Genomic DNA, 24,104 nt, shown 5'->3' with positions numbered 1-24,104 from the left:
GATCTTGTTTGAAGGATTTTTGTAGGCATCAGCATTTGTCCCACTCTTGTCTTGTTTGCATCGCGAAATAATTCGAAATACTGTGCAAAGATTCACGCTTGAAGCCTTTCACGCTTGAAGCCTTTCACGCTTGAAGCCTTTCACGTTGAGACACCGTGTTTTTCTTCGTTCCACCCAAAGAGAAGCCTGAGCAAAGAGAGCTGTTGGCGGGGTTTGACGATTTGCGACTCTCTTCTTTTCTCCACTACAACATACGATACGAAAATCTGCAAACGCTTGCTACGACCTGAGACGATTTCACGGTTGCGATGACCTGACCCCTATCTCTCTTCCTCGATAGACCATATTCGTGGCAGATGTGGATGACGACGCTGTTCCAGACAATCTGATCGAGTGCGACCCTGCCTGGGTAGAGGCAACCAACACTCAAGATGTTGGAAGGACTCGTTGCGTCGCTGCTCAACCGCTTCCTGGGCATGTACATTCGCAATTTCGATCCTAAACAATTAAACGTGGGCATATGGTCGGGCGATGTTAAGCTGCGGGATCTGGAATTACGGCGAGAGGCTTTGGACCAACTGAAACTACCTATAAATGTGGTTGAGGGACATTTGGGACAACTCACATTAAAGATCCCATGGTCGAATCTGCGAGGTCAGCCAGTGCAGGTCTATATCGAGGATGTATTCGTCCTGGCAGCTCCCAAAGAAGATGCAGAGTGGGACGAGGAAGAAGAGGAACGCAGGAGGCAGGCTGTCAAGATTGAGAAGCTGGACAGTGCGGAGATGCTGAAGGAGCGGAACTCAGAAGGTCTCAGTCAAGAAGAGCAACAGAAGAGCCAGAGCTTCACAGACAGTCTGGTTACCAAGATTGTAGACAACCTTCAGATCACGGTCAAGAACATTCATGTACGATACGAAGACTCGATATCTGCCCCAGGACATCCATTTGCTCTCGGTTTGACTCTCAAAGAATTCAGTGCCATCAGTACAGACGGAAATTGGAAACCTACGTACATTCAAAATTCGGTAGGGACCACACATAAGCTCGCTACCTTGGGTGCATTGGCTCTCTATTGGAATACAGATACGAAATTACTTGGGACTGGTAGAGAAGCCGAAGTTGCAGATGCTGAAGTGACGCCGCATGACGAGATGCTTGAGAAGTTCAGAGACATGATCATCCGTGGAGAAAACCCTGAAGGAGCTGCACATCAATACATTTTGAAACCAGTCAGCGGACAGGCCAAAATCGAGATGGACAAATCTGGAAAGTCTACTGTTCCTCACGTCAAGGCTGGCTTGATCTTCGATGAAATTGGTCTCGTCTTGGACGACGATCAGTATCGTGATGCTCTAATGATGGTTGATTTGTTCCATTACTTCATCCGTCATCAAGAGTATAAGAAGCTCCAACCCAAAGGCGTCAGCCCGAAGGAAGATCCACGAGCATGGCTTCAGTTTGCTGGAAATGCCGTGCTGAGCAAGATTCATGACCGCAATCGACGATGGTCTTGGGATTTCTTCAAGGAGAGAAGGGATGACAGGATACGCTACATTGAGCTGTTCAAGAAGAAGAAGAAACAGACTGAACAGTTGACCCCTGACGAAGTAACGGAGCTCAACAAGCTCGAGTGGAAGTCAAGTTATGAGGACATGCGATTCTGGAGATCACTGGCTCGAAATCAGTTGAGAAAGGAGAACGTTGGTGTCAAAAAGACGGACTCAGCGAAGAAGAATCAAGGCTGGGTTGCTTGGGCATGGGGTTCAAAGCCCCAAGAACAAGAAGAAGACTCTGAGACGACTATGACTGAAGAGCAACGCAAAGAATTGTACGATGCCATTGATTGGGACGAAAAGACTGCTCTAGCCGAGAGCGTTGATCTACCAAAGGAAACAGTCAAGATGCAACTCAATGCGTCCCTCAACACTGGAAGTTTTACATTGAAGCAGAACCCGCATGACGATGTAGTTGAAATACTCAGCCTGTATTTCGATGGCTTCAGAGCAAAATTCCTTCAAAGACCAGATTCTTTCTTGGCCGATGTTAGTCTTGCAGGACTGAGAGTCAACGATGGGACAACGCCGGAAAGTCTATTTCCACAAATCGTTCGCGTCAAAGATGCTCCCGACACTCCGATACCCAAGATCACACTGGACGACGAGAGCGATCCAGCAGATTTGGTTGACCCCTTCTTCAACTTCCAACTAGAGAAGAACCCACTTGATGGGCAAGGTGACATTGCTGTTACAGGCAAGTTGAAACCACTAGAGATCATCTGGAATCCCCACTTCTTAGTCGGCGTCATCCAATTCTTCAAGCCTCCAGAACGGCACATGGAGTCCATTGGAGCACTTATGGAAACTGCTGGTGCAACAGTTGAGAGCTTGCGACAGCAAACAAGAGCTGGGCTTGAGTTTGCATTAGAAGAGCACAAGACCATCAATGCTAAATTGGACCTTCAAGCACCTTTGATCATCGTACCTGAGAGTATCACCACGAAGAACACAATCTGTTTGATTTTAGACGCAGGTCACATCAGTGTCAACAGTCAACTCGTCGATCGAGACACCATGGATGAAGTGCAATCCAAGCAGAAACAGATGTACACAGACGATGATTACAAACGCCTCGAATCTCTTATGTACGACAAGTTCCAGGTCAAACTCTCCTCGACCCAAGTTCTCATTGGACCATCAATCGAGGCAACAAAGGCCCAACTGGAGGATCGAGATGATAAGCAGTCGATGCATATCGTGGAGCAAATCAATGTCGATTTCATGGTGGAACTTTCGATTATTCCCAAGGCTCCAAATTTGGCAAAAGTCCGGATATCAGGACATCTTCCCCTACTTCATGTTTCGGCTTCCGACAAGAAGTATAAGAGCTTGATGCGTATTATCGAGGTTGCCATACCAAATCTAGACGAGGAAGAGGAGAAACCAGGGACTGTTGCTCCTAAGACTCCAGAGGCCTCGCGCCAAAGATCACAGAGCAATCTCTCCAAAAAGCAAAGTATGTCGAAGGAAAACAGGAAATCTGCATCGTTCCAGTTTACTACTCAAGAAGCCGTCATTCTCCAAGATGAATCAGATGATGAAACAGAGTTCCAGGATGCGTCCCATGGAGATGATGCCTCAGAGAAATTGAAGCTTCAGCAACGAAATTTTGAGCTAAAGTTCGAGGTGGACCGTCTCCAGGGTTCTCTTTATCGGAGCGATCCAGATGGCCGGAAGCCAGACCAACTTCTAGTAGAGTTAGTTGCGGACAAATTCAGCCTCAACCTGTGTGTACGGCCTTACGACTTGATCGTAGAGACTTCCCTAGAGTCTCTAATGGTGGATGATTATGTCGAAGAACATCCTACTGCTGAATTCAAGTCAATCGTGTCATCAGGAGATGCAGACTCACAAGAGAACAAAGACCTCATACATGTCAAGCTCGTCAGGGTGAAGAAAGAATCACCAGAATTTATGCCCAAATACGAAGGGGTGGAGACCAACCTAAACTGTGCAATTTCGACTATCAACTTGGTAGTAACACGCAAAACACTCCTCACACTACTCGACTTCATTCTGATTACGTTCACCAACAATGATGCACCAACGACTGCTGCATCGCCTGACGAGATTATGGACAGCGACAACAAGGAACTCGTTCCGGCAGCTGCGCCAAAGCCGGCTGATTCTGGATCTGTTCGAATCAAAATTGACTTGAAAAGCATCAGACTTATCCTTAATAACGACGGGATACGCCTTGCGACCCTCTCCTTGAATGCTGCCGATGTTGGCATCTTTGTTCTGGGCAAGACTTTACGTATTCGTGCTAAATTGGGCGACTTGTCTCTGCTTGATGATATTAACCAGGGTGCATCTCCCGATTCAAGCTTACGACAATTAATCACCATCCAAGGTGATGATCTAGCAGACTTCCGATATGAGACCTTCGATGCAGAAAATACCGAATCGTATCCTGGATATGATTCCTCGATATTTCTGCGAGCTGGTTCCATCAAGTTGAATTTCCTGGAGGAGCCTTTCCGAAAAATCATCGACTTTCTTGTTAAATTTGGAAAGATGCAGGCGATTTTCAACGCTGCTAGACAAGCCGCAGCAAATCAAGCATCACAAATCCAGCAAAGTACTAGTCGCTTCAAGTTTGACATCAATGTGAAGACACCGATCGTGGTCTTCCCTCGGGCAGTTGTTCCAGACCGCCCTCATCGAGATCTCATTACTGCGTATCTTGGCGAGATATACGCTGAGAACAAGTTCGTCCCTCTCGATGACTCCAAGGATTCGATAATTGCCATGAAATTGTCAGCTGGCATTCGGAATATTCGTCTCACTTCTGACTTCTATTTCCACGAAGACAAGAGCGAAGAACTAGAACTCATTGACAAAGTGGATCTGGGCTTCCAAGTCACTTATGCTGAGCACTCGCCTGGTATCAAGAGACCTGACATGGAAATCGAGGGCCACATGACTGATTTCAATCTTCGCATAAGCCAAATGCAGCTGAAGTTCCTGCTCGAGCTAGCACGGTCTGTTCCAGCAGCTTTTGCCGTGGATTCAGACGAAGACGAGCAACAAGCTATTGAAGATGTCCCCGCCCAGACATCAAAGAAAGCCAAGACCATACAGCCCAAAGAACCTGAAAACTCCGATCACAGCTCAGCCCTCGTTGACCTCGGCCCGGAACTTGGTGTTGACTCGAAGAACTGGACCAAACTTGATCTTGCCTTCCATGTCCATACTATTGGCTTGGAACTGCTTCTAGCGAAGGAGGATGAACCGATTGGCGACATTGAAGCTGCAAGCTTATCCAAGTTCTCCTTGGACGATACCAAAGTCAAATTGAGAATGATGACTGATGGCTCCCTGGAGTCGGAGCTGCTTATTGATTCCTTTACAATTCAAGATAGCCGCTCTCGAACCACGAACAAATTCCGGAAGATCATGACTTCTTCCAACAAGGACGTACAGCAGTTCATGGCCAGTGTCACGATTTCTGGAGGCAAAGAACGTAATTTGATCGCCATCATTGCCGTTGACAGTCCTCGCGTTATCTTCGCTCTCGACTATATCTTCGCCCTGCAGTCATTTGTCGCAGGCGGCCTCGCTGTCGATGAGCCGGTGGTACCAGAGGACGATGAAAGTATCGCGGATTCAGCAGATGACTCGGATACAGACATGTTACAATTGAGCAAGATGTCGAGGCCAATATCAGCTCGTTCGAAATCTCAAACACCTACATCGAGTCAGTCTTCTCAATCGAGCGATCCGCCGATGAACATTGCGTTTAGGGTCAATATCGTTGATGCGCAGGTCATTTTGATTGCCAATCCTCTCAGTGCAAGTTCCGAAGCTATAGTCCTTGGCACCAAGCAAGTCCTTTTGGCTCAACAGCATGCGCTTACGCTGCAGGTTTCTCAGATGGGCATGTTCTTATGTCGCATGGATCGATTTGAAGACACTCGGCTACGGATCCTTGACGATTTCTCTCTACAGATGTCTATGGACAGCTCGAAAGCAGATCTCACGAGTATGCATCTCGATGTCGAGCCACTGGTACTTCGCTTGTCTCTTCGTGATATTCTTCTGGCTTTGCAAATTGTCAGTCGAGCATCAGAGCTCTCGAAAGATGATGACAAGGAGGATGGCAAAGCCCTTGCTTCAGATGTCAAGGCCAAGCAGCTCAAAGGCTCCAGTGGTACCTCCCTTAAGCGACGGTCAGCCAGCGGCAAAGCCACTTCAACGATGGCAAAAAAGACCAAGTCAGGTTCAGTTGCACCGTCTCGCCTCCGTAACGAGACGTCAGCTGGTAAAGCTGTGCAGAAGCATGAAGAAATGACCGCGACGCTGGAAGGCATGAGAGTCATTCTCATTGGCGACCTCCATGAATTGCCGATTCTGGATCTTAGCATAAAGAATTTCACGGCATCTGCAAATGATTGGTCGAGCAGTCTACGAGCAGACACGAGCATTGATATGTATATCAATATCTACAATTTTGCCAAGTCTTCCTGGGAGCCCTTGATTGAGCCCTGGAGTTTAGGCCTCCAGGTTGCGAAGGATCAGGACCCAGATAGCATGTTTATCGATCTTACGTCGCAGAAGATGCTTGAGCTGACTGTCACATCCGCTACGATTGCACTTGCGTCCAAATCATTCCAATTCTTGACGCAAGAAGAAGACGTGCTTTCAAAGCCACGGGGAGCAGAGGCACCGTACAGAATTCGAAATTATACTGGATTCGATGTCAACGTCTGGGCCGATGTTCCTGGAGAAGAAAACGACATGGCTGTGAAGTTAGAAGACGGAGAAGAAGGCCCTTGGCGTTTCGAGGATTGGGAGAAGATGCGTGAAAATCTATCTCCAGAGAGCAACACTGGTGTCATTGGTGTTCGACTCGAAGGCAGTGGCTTCGACAGCATCAATAAGATTGGGGTGAATCGTGAAGGAGAATACTTGTACAGCCTCCGACCCAGAAAAGATCAGATTCTCCATCGTCTTCTCGTCGAGATCACACTTGGCACAGATAATGTCAAGTACATCACCTTGCGTTCGCCTCTGCTGGTAGAGAACAAGACTCAAATTCCAGTTGAGCTTGGCGTTTTCGATGCACAAGAGGGTCATCTTTTGAAGATCGAGAAAATCGCACCGGGAGAGAGTAGACCTGCCCCAGTAGGCGCTGCTTTCATGAAGTCGCTGCTGGTGAGACCTGACCAAGGATTTGGCTATTCATGGTCTACTGAATCGTTATGGTGGAAAGACCTACTTCAGCGCCCTACCAGGACGATGGTGTGCAAAGCCGAGCAAGACAAGAACACTCCGCCGTTCTACTTCCAGATGCATGCTACCTTCGACAAGAGCAATCCCCTCACAAAGTAAGTTTCTGAGACTTTTAATCTGAACAAATCACTAATAAGTTGTAGCATCTACCCATACATGAGGATACGACTTTCTGCTCCTGTAGAACTGGAAAACCTTCTACCATATGACTTCAAGTACCGGATCTATGACAAGAACACCAAGAAGGATTGGACAAACTTCCTCCGTAAAGGTGGCCTCAGTCCAGTCCATGTTGTTGAGCTGTCCCATCTCCTCCTTTTGAGTATCGATATGCAAGACACTGTATTCAAGGCAAGCGAATTCGCCATCATCAATTCAAACAATCAAGAAGACTTCCGAAAGGAGTCGATACTTGTTTGCAAAGATAACGAAGGTCTCGCGCTCAATCTCCGGCTCCATTATTACAAGATCCCGGACAGTGGCGGTGCGTTTAGAGTGACTGTGTACAGCCCGTACGTTATTCTGAACAAAACTGGTCTTGGTATCAATATCAGAGCCAAGTCGCTCCTGCAGCAAGCAAAGACAGCCGCAGGTCAAGGTTTCCACACGGACTCGGCAGATACAGAGCGACGCAAAGCTCTTCCTTATATGTTTGCATTCGGAGCCGATGATCAACGTAATCGTGCTTTGCTCAAGGTTGGAGAGTCGGCATGGAGTAGGCCTCAGAGTTTCGATGCCATTGGAAGCACAGTGGATGTTGTCCTACCGTCCTCGACCAAGAATACGGAGATTCATATTGGTATCACGGTGGCAGCTGGAGATGGAAAGTATAAGATGACAAAGGTTGTCACGCTTGCTCCTCGATTCGTGATCAAGAACCAGATGAAAGAGGAACTCAATGTCCGAGAGCCTGGATCTTCCCAGCTGATGACTCTTCAGCCAGGCGCTCTTCAGCCTCTACACTTCCTACAAAAGAGTGCAGTCAAGCAATTGTCTTTATGCTTCCCAGGTCTCAACAATCAATGGTCATCTCCTTTCACCATCTCCGATCTGGGCGTCGCACATATCAAGCTTGCAAAAGCTGGCCAAAGACAGCAGCTTATCCGAGTCGAAATCCTCATGGAGAATGCTACTATTTTCCTTCACCTCATTCCTGAGACGAAGAATTGGCCATTCTCTATGCGAAACGAGAGTGACACAGAGTTTATGTTCTTTCAGGCGAATCCAAATCTGGATGATGAGGATGCTGAAGACAGGTCTGGCTGGCGGCCAATTCGATATCGACTGCCGCCAAGGAGTATCATGCCATATGCCTGGGATTATCCAGCTGCCAAACACAAGGAATTGATCCTCAATGCCAATGGCAAGGAGAGACACGTCAAGCTTGCGGAGATTGGAAACTTGATTCCCATGAAAATTCCACCTCCTCGTGATGCACCTGGTGCAAGAGAGCCGAAGATCATCGACCTCAACGTTGCTGCTGATGGTCCTACACAAACCCTGATTTTGTCGAACTACAAAGCTTCGAAGAGTTTGTACAAGCAGAAAACTCGAACCGATTCGACGACTAGTCTTTCTGGTGGTTTCGAAGTCAAGTCTCAGGACACCGGTGTCACTTTCAGAGCTCAGCTCAAGCTCGCTGGATTCGGCATATCACTGGTCAATGCTCATTTGAAGGAGCTTGCTTATGTGACCTTCCGAGATATCTCGCTCAAGTATTCAGAATCGCCTCTGTTCCAGACCTTTATCGCAGGAGTCAAATGGGTGCAGATTGACAACCAACTTTATGGTGGGATCTTTCCAATGATCCTGTACCCGAGCGTTGTGCCCAAGAATCAGAAAGAGACCGAGTCTCACCCCTGTGTTCATGTTATGGTCACACGAGTTAAAGACGATTCATATGGTGTACTCTACATCAAGTATGCGACTCTTTTGTTGCAGCAAATGACACTCGAGATCGATGAGGATTTCGTCTTCGCGTTATTGGATTTCTCCAAAGTACCAGGTGCTAGCTGGGCCGAGACACATGAAGGCGTTCTCTGTGATGAGAATCTGGACATCCCAGAGCCATCTCAGGATCAATCCGGCCAAGACATATATTTCGAATTGCTCAATATTCAGCCCATGCAACTTGATCTATCCTTCGTTCGAACAGACCGAGTCAACGTGGAGGACAAGACGTCATCAAGAAATCCGTTGATGTTCTTCTTGAATGTGCTCACCATGGCTATTGGTAACATCAATGATGCTCCTGTCCGACTCAATGCGCTCATGCTGGAGAATGCTCGCGTCTCTGCAGGTATCTTAATTCAGAATATCACGAATCACTACTCGCAAGAGGCGCTCTACCAAGTACACAAAGTTCTTGGTTCAGCTGATTTTCTTGGTAACCCTGTTGGCCTCTTCAATAATATGAGCTCAGGAGTGGCGGATTTGTTTTATGAACCATACCAAGGATTCATCATGGCTGATAGACCGGAGCAACTCGGTATCGGCATCGCGAAAGGAGCAACCAGTTTCGTGAAGAAGTCTGTCTTTGGCGTCTCAGACAGTTTCTCTAAGTTTACTGGTAGTATTGCTAAGGGCCTCGCAGAAGCTACCATGGATAAGCAGTTTCAAGATCGTCGCCGCATGACCCGTTCTCGCAACCGTCCAAAGCATGCACTCTACGGCGTTACGGCAGGTACAAACTCCCTCGTCAGCAGTGTCGCCAGCGGCATCGGTGGTCTCGCACGAAAACCACTTGAAGGAGCCGAGCAGGAAGGTGTTGCAGGTTTCTTCAAAGGAGTCGGGAAAGGCGCATTAGGATTTGTCACCAAGCCTGCAATTGGAGTTTTCGACCTCGCTTCCAATGTCAGTGAAGGCATTCGCAACACGACCACTGTCTTCGACGGCGATGGATTGGAACGCGTGCGCCTCACTCGCTTCATCGGTACAGACGGTATCGTGCGGCCTTACTCCCAACGTGAAGCCCTTGGTCAATTCTGGCTTAAGCAACTCGACAACGGGAAATACTTCAACGAGTCATACATCGCTCATCTCGAGCTCCCACGGGAGGACGTGGTCGTAATGCTGACCTACAGTCGTATCATGCTCATCAAGAGCAAGAAGTTGACGAGCGAGTGGGATGTTCCGTTGAAGGATATTCAAACTATCAGTAAGGAGAGGACAGGATTAAGTTTGACACTCAGAGGAGGCACGAATGGACCTTTCATTCCGGTGGCGGAGGAGAGCTCGAGGAACTTTTTGTACAAGAAGATTGGGGTGGCCGTTAATGAGTTTAATAAGAAGTATAAGGCCACGGAGTAGGGGAGGAGGACTTTTGGGAAAGTGGCATGGGGGAAGGAAAATGGGATGATGGAAAATGATTGATGAGCAATGGTATACATTTCCGCGAGCTAGCATAAATGCATGGAGTTTCATCCTTTTTGATGCACAGGTTCTCTTTATCGTCGGTCGAAATTGTTCTTTCTTTGCGCGTGTTGTTTCGTGGAAAGTGTTTCTATTCTTTGGGCTGAACGTGTTTCTCGAGCCACCTATCGTTCCTTCTGCTGATAGCTCTAGGGTAAACTACTTAGGATCTTTTGGATGGTTTTTGAGATTCGTTGGAAATCTGGGTCGTCATGCTTTTCATATTTGCTGAGATCCGAATGCTTCCTAGATAGTCCTTCTGCCGGACGGTCAGGCCAAGTCGCTGAACTTTCATCCACAGCCTAGAAATTTCGTTAGATTCCTGAAAAGAAAGTGCATATTTCTATTTCATTTGTACATACTTTCATCGAAAAGTGAAAGAATGGTGGGCCATAAACTGTCGGCTTCTCTTCAAAGAAGCAATATATACTTTTACTCGTTTGAATGGAGGGTAGCTTCAAAAATGAATCGTCTAGATCCACCAAAATCTTAGAGTTCATTTCAAGTACAGCTCGGATGTCTAAGGCTGATTGGAACCACCAGTATTTTGCAGCTGTGGCAAGCCTCGCGCCTCGATGTGGAGTTCCCAGAAAGATGAAACCTTGAACTCGCTTCGCAATGGTCGTATATTGAGGGTCATTTGCGGCGAGGACCATTGCCTTTTCAGTACGTTCAGCTAAAACATTTTGCGAAATTATATACGTAATGTACCTGTTTAATGACAAGTCCGCCAAAGCTGTGACCTATCAGGATCATTGGGATTGAATCTTGCTATTCAGTTAGTTAGCCAAGTCAACGAACAATATATACTCAGGTAAAACGCTAGTACCTCTTCCTTCTGCCGATCCATAAGCTTTGCAAGAAGCACAATAGCTTGGTCATGAATTTCCGTTGCGGGAGTTGTTCGTAGATTCACAAGGTGCTTCTCGAGATAAAACCAAGCTTGCAGCAATGCAAGCGCCGCGCTCATTGTGAAAGCGAGGGTGCGCCATGGATGGCATCTAGCACCTAGTATGAGGAGACCCAGTATAAATACATCAAGAAGAAGGTACGTAGAAGGCTTCATCTGGGGCCGAGGAGGACGAGGTATCGGACCAAAAGTCATTGTGTGTGCATTAGGGATGTCCAGCGGTAGTAAATCCGCCAGCCACAACACGCCCGCTTTCTTCCAGGTCCATTCTGGGTTAGCCCAGAGGCCTTGTACAGCGACAATACTGCGAAGTGGTCAGTAGCTACGGTGTCGCTTTTGGATGAAATGAAATACTTACTCCACATCAATTTTTGACGGTTTGAAGTTGGTCTTCAACTCGTAAGGCATTTTCCGTGAGGTCATTTTTTCATACTGTTCCTTCTTGATTTCAAATATTCAGATATGCTTAGGCTCTACTTGGGTGAGGATATTATCGCAGGAACGAGCGTTGCCCCTAACTCTTCTTTTCAGACAAGTTTCTTCCTCGCTAGACCGCGGTAGGGTTCGTTTGTCGCGTCTCACGTAATCATTGACTCCACCAGTCATCCTTCTGAAGCCTTCGGGAAGGATTTATATAATATTGGGGACCTCTAGTCAGTGAGCTTTATTTATCGTAAGGCTCAATACTACGGAGTAACTGTAATTGTAATGTGAGGGTCTGAGGTTGAGGCATGGGCCGACGGCCCCCACGTCGAGACTATTTTCCTCCTGTGTTCCTTGGTAATTCGAAAACGAAATCGGTGCCCGTGACAGTTGTTTTTGTTCTATTCATTGAACGATGGAAATTGACTGTGACATGCTACGGGTACATTTTTGCCTGAGCTCATTGGAATGGACTTTGTGTACTGTAAAATTACTAGGGTCGGGTCGTTCCTCTCGCCATGCGCCGAAGCCATCTATGGACAACTTGATTTCGAAACCATGGTAAGTGATAATCCAGAATATCTCAAGCTTCATGTACTAATAGCATTTGGTCCCTACAATAGTTGCTGCAAGTCTTAATTCTCGCGTCCCTCCATTCTCGCGCTTTGGCAGCAATTAATACTACCCACTTCGAAATTCTACCCTTTTCCTATAAATCGGAAGATTTGGCATTCAGCGACTGGATCACGCTCTTTACCTTATGCCTAGCTCCGCTCATAGCCCATATACTTTCAGGTGCTCCCAAAGTTGTGTATTTTGCGAAACGTCGACCAAGTTGGCACGAGCGAATTGGCGTCTACAATCCGACCACCATCTTATGGCGATATTTTGCCATCGCCGACAGGCGCATAAGAGCGAAGCACTGGAGCGCTGTTGATGTGGCGGCAGCTAATGTAAATTTCTGGACATCTCGTGGATGGGATGGGTCCGAAGCACTTTCGAGAAACAGTCGCGAGTACTGCGTATCCCGAGCAGATAGCAAGCATGCGAGATTGTTGTCAGTGGGGGCTTTGGAGACTCTCATCGTCACCCTACAAGGTGTGAATGCGCTTTACACACTCACAAGCAGCATCGTGCCGAGCCAGTATTGGAACAGTGCCAACTTCTCAAACACCTTGTCAATTGGAACTATCTTCTTCCCCTTGTCCGTCTTTGGGCTCTTGAGGCTTTTTGCAGCCTTTTGGTTGACGGATGACTCTATCTATACCAACTATGAGGATTTTCAAACTATGCAAATGTCCCAAGATAGAGAAAGCCTTCAAGACGGAGTGCAGCTACTTGAAATTCCAGAGCTTTCGACAAGCAGATTACCAGAAAACTCAGATGCGACCTCTGAAAACGACTACCATGCACCAAACTGCTGGCAAAGCTTATTATTTCGTGTCTCCTTCCTCGTGCCTATCGTTGGCCTGATTGTTATTTGCCTATATTACACGGTACCGACTTCAATCGACGACAATGTCAGTCTCGAAACGGTCACAGGCTTTATTCTCGTCTTGTTCTACTTGATCATATTTGTGGTTACTCTTTTCATTTATGGATACTATTTCTTTCGGGACCAAAACATAACAACGGTCATTCCTTGCATCTCTGCACTGTGGTACCAAATTTATACCGGTATACTCATAGGGATGGTGGTAGTTCTCATCATCGTCGCCTCGTTGGAGACACGACAATCTCAATGCGGGTATTTCACGAGCTGGCCAAGCGAGTACGATACTTGTTCTGGAGTACCCATTACGGCAGAGTCATACCTCGCGCAATGTGCATTTGGACTAGCTGTCATGGGCACGACAAGTAACGATGTTTTCAACACAGGGGCAGAAGCTGGCAATCAAATGAGCGTCGTGTTTTTCGATGGGTGGTGTAGTAGTTATAGTAGCCCTACTAGAAGTCGAGATTTCGAGTTTGTTGGGAACTTTACTCTATTCTAGTACTGGGACGGTCACACATAGAAGCATATCTGGAATTGGATGAACATTTCCCATGAATGGATCGTGTTAGAGCTTGGAAAAGGCCTGTTGTACGGCAAACACTGCTTTCGGCGAGGTGATAAAATCATACCCCTCAGCCTCTAATAGTATCCTAATCCACCACTATTGCAGCTCTTCCAGTTCAAACGATGAGTGAGATGTGGGATAAAGCAAGCCTTGTTGATGCCACTAGCACGGGAATGCATGCTGGCATACATTGAAGTCATCCCCGTATGCATCCTGGAAGCCGCAAGCAAACTCTCCTCCGAAGGAGTAATCAGCATATGCGAAAGCGAAGTCTACACATTTCCACAGTGGTTAGTTCCAGGTGCAGGCCACAACATATATTGTTGGCTGGAATCAAACTTACAATCATCGTTCGGCCACCCTACTTGGTACAAAACCGTCACGTATGGAAGCTCTGAGTCCAGTCCCCATGGATTGTCATCATTGTCGACGTTGCCATACGCGCCACCGATTGGGTTGCAGGCGTTGTCATAAATCGTGACCCAATTCCATGTCGTTCCACCGTCGTAGTTAAACCCTACGAAACCGAGATTGCAGTTTCCAGCACCTTGTCCGGAGCAAGCAACAAGTGGGGGGACAGGATTCGTTCCCTGGTATTGTTGGGCTTGGGTAGTAAAGGCCAAGAGAGCCAACGCAGTCGCCACGCAGCTCTTAACATTGAAGTACATGATGACTGAGAGTCAATCTGCTTGAATATTGATGAATTATTTGAGAATTGATATGTAAGGTGTTTGAAATTGAAGAGAAACAAGTCTGGTTTTCAGTTTTGGGACGAGGGAGATGCTGTTTTATATATATTTGAAGATTTGCGGCGCGGAGCGGGCGAGGAAGCTTTCTTAGAATTCCTCATTCTTTCAAACCCTACCTTTGAACTCTATGAGTTACTGTCCAAGTGGTACTCGTGCCGCAAAAATTCAGACTGGCGTTTCTGGGGCGTTGTTCTTGTGGAGGTCATTTCTTGCTGCAAAGAAAGTAGACTTGATTATTGGATCATTCTTCCTCACCGATCCCGGCTGTCCTCGGGCTGCTTGCGAATAGATCTTGCAAGTTCGTACTCATGATACGACTTTAGAACAGCGGGCGGGAAGAACACATCCCCGTGGAAGTCTTTCTTCTGGAGGATTTCTTGACTTATCACGTACGTAAGATAGAGAAAACGGACATGATTATCCGTATCTTAAGCTTTTTACAAGGATGAGACTCTCTAGGATCCTCAAAGATGCTCATCCGTACCAGAGACAGTTCTTCTTGTTTGTGTACTTCTCTCAGTTGCCATGTTACAGAATACTATGCGTCTCCCACCACTACACTAGACAGCTTTTTGGGCAACACGAGTAAAACAAAAAAACTACATTTAACAAAGCGGTAGTTCAAGTACTGGAAAGTCAGGAGTAAAATGACATGTTTACGACAAGCGTGGATACAGAATATAGAATTCTCAGTCGTCAACTGCGGCCGCAACATAAACCCCAGAACGACCCTGCAGAACAGGACGGCAACAAGTACCAAATACATGAAACATCAAATCAAAAGCGCACTTAGAGCTGGGGGTCCCGGGACGGTGTAGCGCTGGGGGACCATTATGAGTTCTTGTTGCATGTTCTTTCGTGTCTGCACTGCTGCACTGCCGGCCTGCGGCACGGCAAACAGCCTGAGTCCTCCATGACCGAATCTGGAAGCTCTACTACCTTTATTGTGCGCAGTGCAGGTTTGGATAGCAGAAACTCATGAATATTAGTCAAGACTTCAGCGAGACAGCTGGTTTCATCCGCCTCATTGCCTTGAAAGCATTCCCTTCAAATTTTCCAGACATTTTGGTGGGGTAAGAGTAAGATTCGCAAAAACAGGAATGACAGCCTTGATTTCGAATATGACAAACAAGAAATTGTCAAAGAAAAAGAACCTCAGAGTACTTCGTCGGAACGAGGAATGAAAATATGCATAATTTAAACTCCATGCTTTCCAAAATTCTAAATCACTCCAGCTTTCAGCGTTTGACCAAATCCACCATTTCATCAAGTTGAGCTTGCGGTACATGTATAAGCCATTTCTCATCCATGTACTTCAACAACGTATCCACTTGAAGCGCTCTGTAGCTATCAACAACAGCTTGTTCTGTAACATTCTGCCCAACACTCGTTTTCGGGACGCTCAACACCTTTTCCCGGCCGTGCAAGATGCGAAAATTGTCCCAGACATAGAGATCTTCGAGCTTGAGCGATATTTTCAACAAGTGTGATTCTCGTTGAAGTATCTCATGAAACTTCTGATGAGCTGCGCGAGCATCCAGGAAGTCGGCGTACGGAGTCACGATGGATCCTTGGAGGTGTGGATGCTAGCGAAAGCGCTTGGTCTGGTCTGGATACCCAGGCTCTGTCGTTACAATGGTGTCCGTGGTGGCTTGGTACAAGTACGGCAGGTACCAATGAGCCACTCTGCCGAACGCGGTTGGTGCCGTGTGTAGATGGCTGAGAAGATGAGGAGCTTCTTCTTTGGACGTGTTCAAAGCAGCTTCGGAAGAGACAAATGTGGTCACACTATCTCCCTGCAATGCCTATAAGCCCTGAACTGGACTCGGATACAGATAGAACGTCAGATCTTGGTGAGGAAGAAGAAGTTGATTGGTGTTGTAATTTGGAAGTGCAGTCCTCTTCTTCGAATCTTCTTCATGAGGAGATGCAATGTTGCACGTAGTATCCAGAGCTCGACGTGCGTGCAGAAACACGCTCCTATAAATCTGCTTCAACACGTGGGTAACGATAGCATTGTTTCCATCCCTCTCGTCCTGCACGATCGGATCTGGAAGTCCGAGTACTTTTATAATACTCAATGCAGAATCTGGTAGAAGAAGGTAGTACACTTGGTTAGTACTTCGGAAGATGGTTTGGAGTCTCGCCCGGCTGGGACGAGCTCTGAGTACTGGAGCTCAAGGATGACCAAAGAGTTCGCAAGCCAGCCAATCCGGGGATGTTTCTCCTCTCACTCGAGGCCAGACCCAAGCTTGTGATGACGATCTGGTTTTAAAATAATGTTGTTCAATCGATATTAAGCAAGTCGATATGAATATGGTCACAGCATTCACCATTGTAGTCGAGGATGGCCAGTCCAGCTTTGGAGAGGCCTTCACAGCTAGAAACAGTGTTGGCTGCAGCGCATCGAACCAGTCGAAGACTTGAAGATGCTGCAAGATTGCTTCGGCAATCTAAAGAGCAGAAAGAACTCGAGGATAATATGCAGCGAACCAAAAACAATGTCGATCTTGGCTGTGACAACTCTTGTTATCGTGCCTTGCACTTCGTCCATCAATGACCACTCCTGTGATTGAAAAGTTGCCACGAGCAAAGCAGAGCACGTCTCTCCATGAACAAACTTAGGTCTAAAGTGATGCTGTTGATGATAGATAGCAGTGAGGTTCAAGGTCAAGAAGCAACCTGTTTCAGAAGGAGATTGGTTGGTCTGCCCCACATTGATTGCAACTGCACCTTCAGCCACACTCGCCTTTCTTGAACTTCGCCACGACAACGTCCGAACCTCAGCCTTACCAAAATGCAGAATCTTCACTTCCAGCTTCTGGGCTTCCTCTGGAGTCTGGAATATGAGCTGTATTCCCCCAGCTCTGGAAACATACGTTGATACGACTCTTAGCCGACGAAAGTTGTTGCACGGCTCTCGCTCCAACACCTCAGCACGAGCAGCAGAAGCACATGAACCCTGGAGGACGAGTATTGGAGGTCGACAACTGGACTCAGACTTGACACACTGCATCAAGAACCTGTTCAGTAGCAAAGAACGATGCTTACGCTTATAAATCTTGGTCATCGGCTGCTTGGTGGAAATTTACAATCGCCCTTGCTCACGACCCCTCTTATCAAAGAAGAAGTTGTCGAGAATCCGCCTTTCAACTTCCTGGCACTACCCTTAGATCTCAGGCTCGAAATTTATAGATGCATAGCCAACATTGCGTCTTCCCCCTACCCCGGGGAAAGTCCACTCTACCCATTTTTCTTCGTCAGCCAACAAGTCCGATTCGAAGCTAGCTCGGTTTTCTATGCCGTGTCCGGCTTGATATTCCCAAGTCCATCCAAGTGCTTGTCTTTCCTGGAGTTGACGACGCCTCATATCCACTTCCTCACTTCTCTGGCTATTTCTGTTCCTGACGGAGACACATATTCTCTGGAGCCTATTTTTGGGATGTTATACGAAGCCGATGTACCAATAAAGACTCTGGTGCTTGATCTTCAATGTCGCCGGACAGCGTCTGCCCAACCGGACAAGAAACATGTTCTGGCCCAACCAGTTGGTGAACATGCACTGGAACGAGCACGCGAACGAGCACAGTCCCTGGAAACGGCCTATCAGCGACAGAAGCAAAGCCGGGCAGACGATCTAAACTCGGCGGATGATAGCATTGCATACCCGTGGCCGTCGAACCTTGGAAAGCTGAAGGACATCAGATTCATAGCGATTGATGGGAACCCATCTGATAATTGGAGCGTTGAGTTTGAACTGGCGGTACTCTGTTTGCATGAAAGGATGTACAGAATTGTAGGAAATGTAGATGGTCGGGCACCTGCTTGGTACGGAAGGTGGGGAGACTGGTATTGGTTCGGCAGCCGTGAAGTGACTAAAAGAGGCGATATGATTAAGAGCCTTGCGTCCTTGAACCCTTCCTTGAGGTGAGCTGCTGAGCCACATACAGACCGAGATGGAAGTGGTGCGTTCTATATTTAGCATAAGAAAGCAGTTAAGAGTGTATATATCTCTTCATATGTCACGAATCTCAAAAATTCAGGAATTTGCCTACAAAACAACTAATTTCTTAACAACCTTAATCATTAAGTCGTTTGATCTCAAACATGTTACGGCCATGCTCAAACTTTGGATCGCTCAGATGAGGGAAGTGATATAGTAGCTGCAGAGAGCCAGCGAGGTATTATATAAAAATGAGATTTTGGGTGTTGCCCCCACATCGCGCGCATTCTGTGGAAAAACCAGAAACCGTCGGGAATGCGATGTGCAACAAACCCTATTTTAGGCCGAAGATAAACTCACTTTCAACAGTCAAGTTTCTCTCAAAATTTCCTTTAATATTGCAGTAAATAGTGTTCGATTACCATTTGCAGGATCAAAATGATGCGACAAGGGTTCTGAAGGAGCCAACGGAAGGATGAAATGCGGTGGGAGGACAAGCACATGATGATGACGACGACCATGGGCACGAGACTCGTTGGGACGTACGCTAGCTGAGCTTTTGCCACTGCTGCGGGAGATGTAGGGGGTTCGTGGGTTATGGAATTGGATGGAATGTCTGTTGATGATATGTATTTGGCGTTGAGGTGAGAGGAAGGAATGAGAATAAGAACAATGATTTCATAGAAATCAGGCATTTGGACGTGAAGGAACCGAAGTATATGCATTATATATGTGAACTTGAAATACAGATCGATGAACATTAACTATCAAACATTCTTTCCATGGCCAACGCTCGCAGTTCACTTATCCATCAACGACATGAAACTTCATGTTACTCAATGAGCTCAATTGGGATCACAAATCTAGTCAGAATCAGTATGCATTTGCCGAGCTAGAGGATGAAATACTTACACACATCCTATTAACGTGGGTGATATGATGGCAAGCCCCGCTCGCCGTCATCGCAAGGTGGAGCAGGCCTTCCACATTCGAATTTCTGGTACTGGCTTCTCCATTCTTACACGTCTTAGGAAAGAAACTCATGACATCCCGCTCTCCAAACCTCTTTGGGATTTTGACTCGAATCTTGATATCCGTGATTCGAGAATCAGCAAGGAATGAGATGAGTTCCTCGACGATATCTTCAGTCAAGGCGTAATCAGAAGAGAGCTGGAAGATGCGAAGAGTTCGTAGGTGATTCCGAAGGGACTGGAGAAGTGTTGTGGAAATGTACTGAGAGGGAACGTAGGATGACATGTGTGAGATCTGAAAGTGTTTCAAAGGATTTAGGGATGCAACGACGTTCGGTGTCACAGAGAGGTATTCTGGAAGTTTGGAAGTGATAATGTTGTTGTCAATATCATAACTTTCCGGGTAGCGATATAAGATGACGGTGTCCAGTTTCTCGAGACTTTGAAGAATCTTCAATGTTTCTTCTGGGTCGGACTTTGAGTATCCACTAAAACGGAGGCGACGAAGGTCTTTGAAATGTCCTAGGTAGTCGAGAGAGACGAGATCGGAAAAGACGGTGAGATCTTGAACGCGTTCACAGGCTGTGGCAATAATATCAAGAATGAGCTCTTGCTCGATTGGAAACGCCCGGCGACTGCTGGGGTGGGTTGAATCCTTGAACAGGATCCAGAGTTTCTTGACCTCGCTGATGGCTTTGAAGGCGTCCCACGTTGAAGTAATAGCATCTTTGCTACTGATAGGAACAAGTTCGGGTTTTGACAGACAAAGAGCGCATAGAATCTTCGTTCGCAAAGAATGTCGACTTCCTGCTTTGGTGTTGCTTCGACCGAATTGTGGAGCTGACATTGTCTTCCAGAACCTGGGAGCAATTCTAGGACCTGAGATGGCATCATTTATACTACTTGCTAGAGCATCTGCGATTTGTAGCAAAGAGTCTTCGAAAATGTGGACTGTAACATTTTGAATTTGGCTCAGAAGAAATGGATCTCCCCTCGAGGTCCAGTCTGATATCTTTTCCAGGCTGCTAAAATACCTGGAATTCGAGAGGATGATGGGTAGAACCTCTTGTCGAATTTGTCGATTGACGGATGAAATTGATAGATAGTGTCTAGGGAAGTATCCAAGTCTTTGATCTAAGGCAAGTCCGTAGATTTCAAGACGCAATTCGTATGGAAGCCTTAGGAATGGAGGCGGCTGTGAGGACATCATGAAGTCAAAGGACTTCGAGGAAGCTACTTGGTGGGACAGTACGTTTTATCACACGGCAGATCTGTTATGGACTCATATGTCATTCGTCGCGTCCTCCCAAACTCGGGGTATTGTTGTTGATTGTTGCGGCTGCGCAAGGAGATGATACGGACGAAAGATGCAAGATTGCCCCGTGTCCGCACCAACTTACATAAGCATAGACTTAACCTATCTCGGCAAGGCGCATCTCGAAGACATCCTTTGCCTCTTGTTCCTCATTGTAAAACAACTAATTGATGTAGAGCACGGCAATCGAATACATTGTATAGAAAACGGAACTAGGAGGTTCTCTCAAACTCTTCTTTAAGACAGTCGAGAAGTCCAACACCACATTGGACAATCCTCCTGCAACTTTTTCCTTTCCAGTAACTACGGTCTCATCCCGATTTGTACTCATAATGTTTTTACCTTGTTTTCTTCAGGATCTACCACTTCAATTTTGATGTTCTTCCCTTTGCACAGTATCTTTGGGTGTACTCGTTTGTGTTCCTCGGCACACAATGTACCACTATGAAGACTTGCCGTGCTAAGCATATGTCAACCGACGGAGTTGAAGGAATCTGGGTGTCTTTTAGTGGATGGACTCAACTACTTGATGCTTCGAATGGCAGCTTCAAGAGGTAAGCACGTGACAGCTTCTGACTCGCTGCTTGGCACTTTCCAGGGACAACATGACAGAAATTGACGTAATTAGCCTACCTCACTAACAAAGTACGGAAGGGGGTTGCCATAATTCACGAGACCAACAGGGGTCTACAACTCCTTGTATACTCTACCAAGTCCAGCTCAAAATCTACCAAAATGCTACTAAAATGTGGCTAGAGTCGAGCACTTTAATTCTCTGAATTTTTCTTCTTGAAAAGATATAATATTGTTGTGGTTTGCAAGGAATAATAGACCCCTGTCGGTCTCTTGAATTATGGCAACCCCCTTCCGTACTATATGGACGTCGACTGTTCTACCTAACGTTACCTAAGTCCGATATCCCAACAGCACATTGCCGAAGAATGTCGGCCGAAAACTCGCAAGCGAACCCCAGACGAATAATCCACTTAGGAGTGGATCGCGCCAGTCGGCAAAGCCCTTTCAGAAGAGCCAGTTTGGCTAGATCTGAGAAGTGGGTCGTGATTGAGGCAGCTTGCCAGCCACCGTAAGCAGGCTGCAGAAATACTCGCTATGCGAGCTCTCGCTTCGCGGGGTAACGCCGGTTATTTCGATGAAGTGGAAGGGAACTCACAACGGATTTTGACGGAATTAAGGGATGAATTGGATGTTCGAGAAGATCTTATTGTGGTGGTGAGTATAAAAGAAGGAGCGACCGACTCTAGTGTTTCCTACATTACAACTTACAACTCGTTACTTGTTATTTCTACTTTCAGCAGAACTTGATTCTCGAGACCTCACTTTAGCCTTCGAAGCTCTACTCACGAATCCAATCCAGAAGTAGAGATCGTCCAAGCCACAGATCATTTCATCTTTGCAACCATGACTTCATCTTCCACCAAGCTGAAGATCGTCTTCGGCGCCATGACGATTGGCAAGGAGAGTGAGTAAACATCCAAATCACAAAGAGCTTCCACTGACAAATGAAATAAGACACACTTGGTGCAAGAGTCTACACCAAAGAAGGGGCCAATGCTCTCATTGACCTCTTTCAAAAGCACGGTCACAATGAAATTGACACTGCCCGCGTCTACGGCTTCGGAACCACCGAACAGATCCTCGCTGAAACTGACTGGGAGAAGCGAGGTATCGTCATGGACACTAAGCTCTACCCAAACAGAGGTGGTCCTCTGAGTGACATGGAGGTCTACGATCACACTCCTGAAGATGTCCGTCGAGGCCTGATGGATTCACTGAAAGCTTTGAATTGCAAGAAAATCGACATGTTCTACCTCCATGGTCCAGACAGGAAGCACCCATTCGAAGACACCTTGAGAGAAGTCAATAAGTTGCACCAAGAAGGATACTTCACCAGATTCGGTGTCAGCAACTACCAGTCCTGGGAAGTTGCAAAGATCTGCGAGATCTGCGAGAAGAACGGGTGGATTAAGCCAACTGCCTATCAAGGCATCTACCATGCTCTCCAACGATCTATTGAAGCAGAGCTGTTCCCTTGCTTGAGGCACTATGGTATCGCTCTTTACGCCTTCCAACCCCTTGCTGGAGGATTCTTGACGGGACGCTACACACGTGATCAAGAAGACTTCGAGCCTGGATCTCGATTCGATCCCAAGAAATATCAAGGCACCCTACATCGAGGCAGGTACTGGAATGATAGCTACTTCGATGCGTTGGATATTATCAAGCCTGCAGCTGAGAAACATGGGTTGACGATCGCTGAGGTAGCGATGAGGTGGATTGAGCATCATTCTACGATGAAAAAGGAATTTAACGATGCAATTATCATTGGAGCAAGTAGTACGAAGCACTTGGAGGAGAATTTGAAGGATCTGGAGAAGGGTCCTCTGCCAGAGGACGTGGTTGAGGTGCTTGAGGCGGCTTGGTTGAAAACGAAAGGTGTTGCACCAAAGTATTGGCATTGAGTTGCGGCAGGAAGTAGAAGGGGATCAGGATGATGCCAGCATGATGGAAGCTTTTAGGCATTCATAAATGCGAAGCGTTTCGTCGAAGACTTAAGGACTACCAGCCTTTAAGTATCAAAAGCAATCATCTCAAGCTTGTTTAGGCGAGGCGCAAGTCAGCGATGATATTCCCAACATCACCTTTCGTCATTCTCCACAAAGCGTATTCATTATCGGGTGCTGTATAGTTACAATGATCAATTCTTCTTGAACAATGAGACAAACTCAATGTATTCAATCTCGAACCCTACTCACGACAATCGAAAACCTTAGCATCAAGCGAGACAACCTTCCTGCAACTTTCCCCTCTCACAGCGACTACTCTCCAAATCTGCCATCTGCTCAAACGTTCAGAGCTTATATAAAGGCTTAAATAATGAATGAACAGATTTACTCGTGACTAATGACACTGATATGCACCTCTTGATCTCGATAGAAAGACGTTCGTAACTTATTATGCACTCAATAAAGAGCATGTCCAGGGGCCCAGCCTGCTGAAGCCTGCAAGGCTACCTAAAGCCTCAAAGCTGAAAAAAATCTGATGTAGCTCTGAAAGTATATCCAAATGACGTATCCATAGCCCCTTTGTCACGCTAAGCCCACTTGCGGATAACAGAAGCCACCACGAGCAGCGCCAACTCTACCTGGGTATATAAAATTAAACAAGCAACTCCTTGCCATGTAGTCCGGAAAACCTAAGGTTATCTAATATACTGTTAGCTTAGTTGACAGAGTTCCAGATGGACTTGTAGCCTCTTTAAAACTAGCACAAGCTGCTTGTTTGGAAGAATCATCGATCTCGGTCGATGGTTCTAAGTTTTGACTTTTTGACTTGACGAAAGTCTTCGCTCGCTAAGCTAGGAGTGAGGTCGGATACGCAAAGGCTACACTTTCTGTTTTTGTGTCTTCACCATGACTCTCAAAATACGGTTTTCAGAGTAGGTATGTTGATCGTGGACCAGCATGTGACGCGCTAAGATAGAGGGGTAAGCCTGGCGAACAAACGCCG

General features: G+C 46.7%; 7 protein-coding genes across 7 annotated transcripts; 4 read left to right on the top strand and 3 right to left on the bottom strand.

The window, feature by feature from the left end:
* Window positions 1-431: 431 nt before the first annotated feature.
* On the top strand, window positions 432-10,103 carry LY89DRAFT_735396 (putative vacuolar protein sorting-associated protein 13; the record flags this gene model as incomplete). The annotated part of the gene is made up of 2 exons (XM_018220007.1): window positions 432-6,889; window positions 6,938-10,103. 2 exons carry the CDS (start codon window positions 432-434, stop codon window positions 10,101-10,103), a joined length of 9,624 nt encoding a protein of 3,207 aa, XP_018069623.1.
* A 146-nt stretch (window positions 10,104-10,249) lies between these two features.
* On the bottom strand, window positions 10,250-11,623 carry LY89DRAFT_686046 (uncharacterized protein). The gene is made up of 5 exons (XM_018215198.1): window positions 11,474-11,623; window positions 11,035-11,419; window positions 10,917-10,976; window positions 10,568-10,864; window positions 10,250-10,507 (listed from the first exon to the last, which is right to left on the bottom strand). Exons 1-5 carry the CDS (start codon window positions 11,536-11,538, stop codon window positions 10,355-10,357), a joined length of 960 nt encoding a protein of 319 aa, XP_018069622.1. The 5' UTR covers window positions 11,539-11,623; the 3' UTR covers window positions 10,250-10,354.
* Window positions 11,624-11,846: 223 nt separating this feature from the next.
* On the top strand, window positions 11,847-13,575 carry LY89DRAFT_750591 (uncharacterized protein; the record flags this gene model as incomplete). Its single annotated transcript, XM_018221206.1, has 3 exons — window positions 11,847-11,895; window positions 12,211-13,309; window positions 13,533-13,575. The coding sequence occupies 3 exons, from the start codon at window positions 11,847-11,849 to the stop codon at window positions 13,573-13,575; spliced, it is 1,191 nt and encodes a 396-aa protein (XP_018069621.1).
* A 185-nt stretch (window positions 13,576-13,760) lies between these two features.
* Window positions 13,761-14,266, bottom strand: LY89DRAFT_670760 (uncharacterized protein; the record flags this gene model as incomplete). The annotated part of the gene is made up of 2 exons (XM_018213185.1): window positions 13,761-13,870; window positions 13,942-14,266. The coding sequence occupies 2 exons, from the start codon at window positions 14,264-14,266 to the stop codon at window positions 13,761-13,763; spliced, it is 435 nt and encodes a 144-aa protein (XP_018069620.1).
* Window positions 14,267-17,128: 2,862 nt separating this feature from the next.
* On the top strand, window positions 17,129-18,391 carry LY89DRAFT_783441 (uncharacterized protein). Its single transcript, XM_018222685.1, has one exon. It carries the CDS (start codon window positions 17,391-17,393, stop codon window positions 18,276-18,278), a length of 888 nt encoding a protein of 295 aa, XP_018069619.1. The 5' UTR covers window positions 17,129-17,390; the 3' UTR covers window positions 18,279-18,391.
* A 605-nt stretch (window positions 18,392-18,996) lies between these two features.
* On the bottom strand, window positions 18,997-20,600 carry LY89DRAFT_686044 (uncharacterized protein). Its single transcript, XM_018215197.1, has 2 exons — window positions 19,203-20,600; window positions 18,997-19,155 (listed from the first exon to the last, which is right to left on the bottom strand). Exons 1-2 carry the CDS (start codon window positions 20,466-20,468, stop codon window positions 19,123-19,125), a joined length of 1,299 nt encoding a protein of 432 aa, XP_018069618.1. The 5' UTR covers window positions 20,469-20,600; the 3' UTR covers window positions 18,997-19,122.
* A 1,168-nt stretch (window positions 20,601-21,768) lies between these two features.
* Window positions 21,769-23,317, top strand: LY89DRAFT_686043 (Aldo/keto reductase). Its single transcript, XM_018215196.1, has 2 exons — window positions 21,769-22,056; window positions 22,107-23,317. The coding sequence occupies exons 1-2, from the start codon at window positions 21,996-21,998 to the stop codon at window positions 23,054-23,056; spliced, it is 1,011 nt and encodes a 336-aa protein (XP_018069617.1). The 5' UTR covers window positions 21,769-21,995; the 3' UTR covers window positions 23,057-23,317.
* Window positions 23,318-24,104: the final 787 nt, after the last annotated feature.

The sequence above is a fragment of the Mollisia scopiformis genome (assembly GCF_001500285.1).
Source record: "Mollisia scopiformis unplaced genomic scaffold LY89scaffold_15, whole genome shotgun sequence".
Lineage (NCBI taxonomy): Eukaryota > Fungi > Ascomycota > Leotiomycetes > Helotiales > Mollisiaceae > Mollisia > Mollisia scopiformis.
The sequence above is the reverse complement of the archived record's forward strand: the minus strand, read 5'-3'. Positions and strand labels throughout refer to the sequence as shown.

What these genes read in the sequence shown, in the direction of transcription:
- LY89DRAFT_686044 (XM_018215197.1), bottom strand. Translation starts at nt 20,468, where the DNA reads ATGTCCTCACAGCCGCCTCCATTCCTAAGGCTTCCATACGAATTGCGT. An exon ending in CCCACGTTAATAGGATGTGT is followed by an intron (nt 19,156 to 19,202) that starts GTAAGTATTTCA and finishes CTGATTCTGACT; the next exon opens with AGATTTGTGATCCCAATTGA.
- LY89DRAFT_686043 (XM_018215196.1), top strand. Translation starts at nt 21,996, where the DNA reads ATGACTTCATCTTCCACCAAGCTGAAGATCGTCTTCGGCGCCATGACG. An exon ending in CATGACGATTGGCAAGGAGA is followed by an intron (nt 22,057 to 22,106) that starts GTGAGTAAACAT and finishes AAATGAAATAAG; the next exon opens with ACACACTTGGTGCAAGAGTC.
- LY89DRAFT_783441 (XM_018222685.1), top strand. Translation starts at nt 17,391, where the DNA reads ATGCTTACGCTTATAAATCTTGGTCATCGGCTGCTTGGTGGAAATTTA.
- LY89DRAFT_686046 (XM_018215198.1), bottom strand. Translation starts at nt 11,538, where the DNA reads ATGACCTCACGGAAAATGCCTTACGAGTTGAAGACCAACTTCAAACCG. An exon ending in CCGTCAAAAATTGATGTGGA is followed by an intron (nt 11,420 to 11,473) that starts GTAAGTATTTCA and finishes ACCACTTCGCAG; the next exon opens with TATTGTCGCTGTACAAGGCC. An exon ending in TCTTTCACTTTTCGATGAAA is followed by an intron (nt 10,508 to 10,567) that starts GTATGTACAAAT and finishes CGAAATTTCTAG; the next exon opens with GCTGTGGATGAAAGTTCAGC.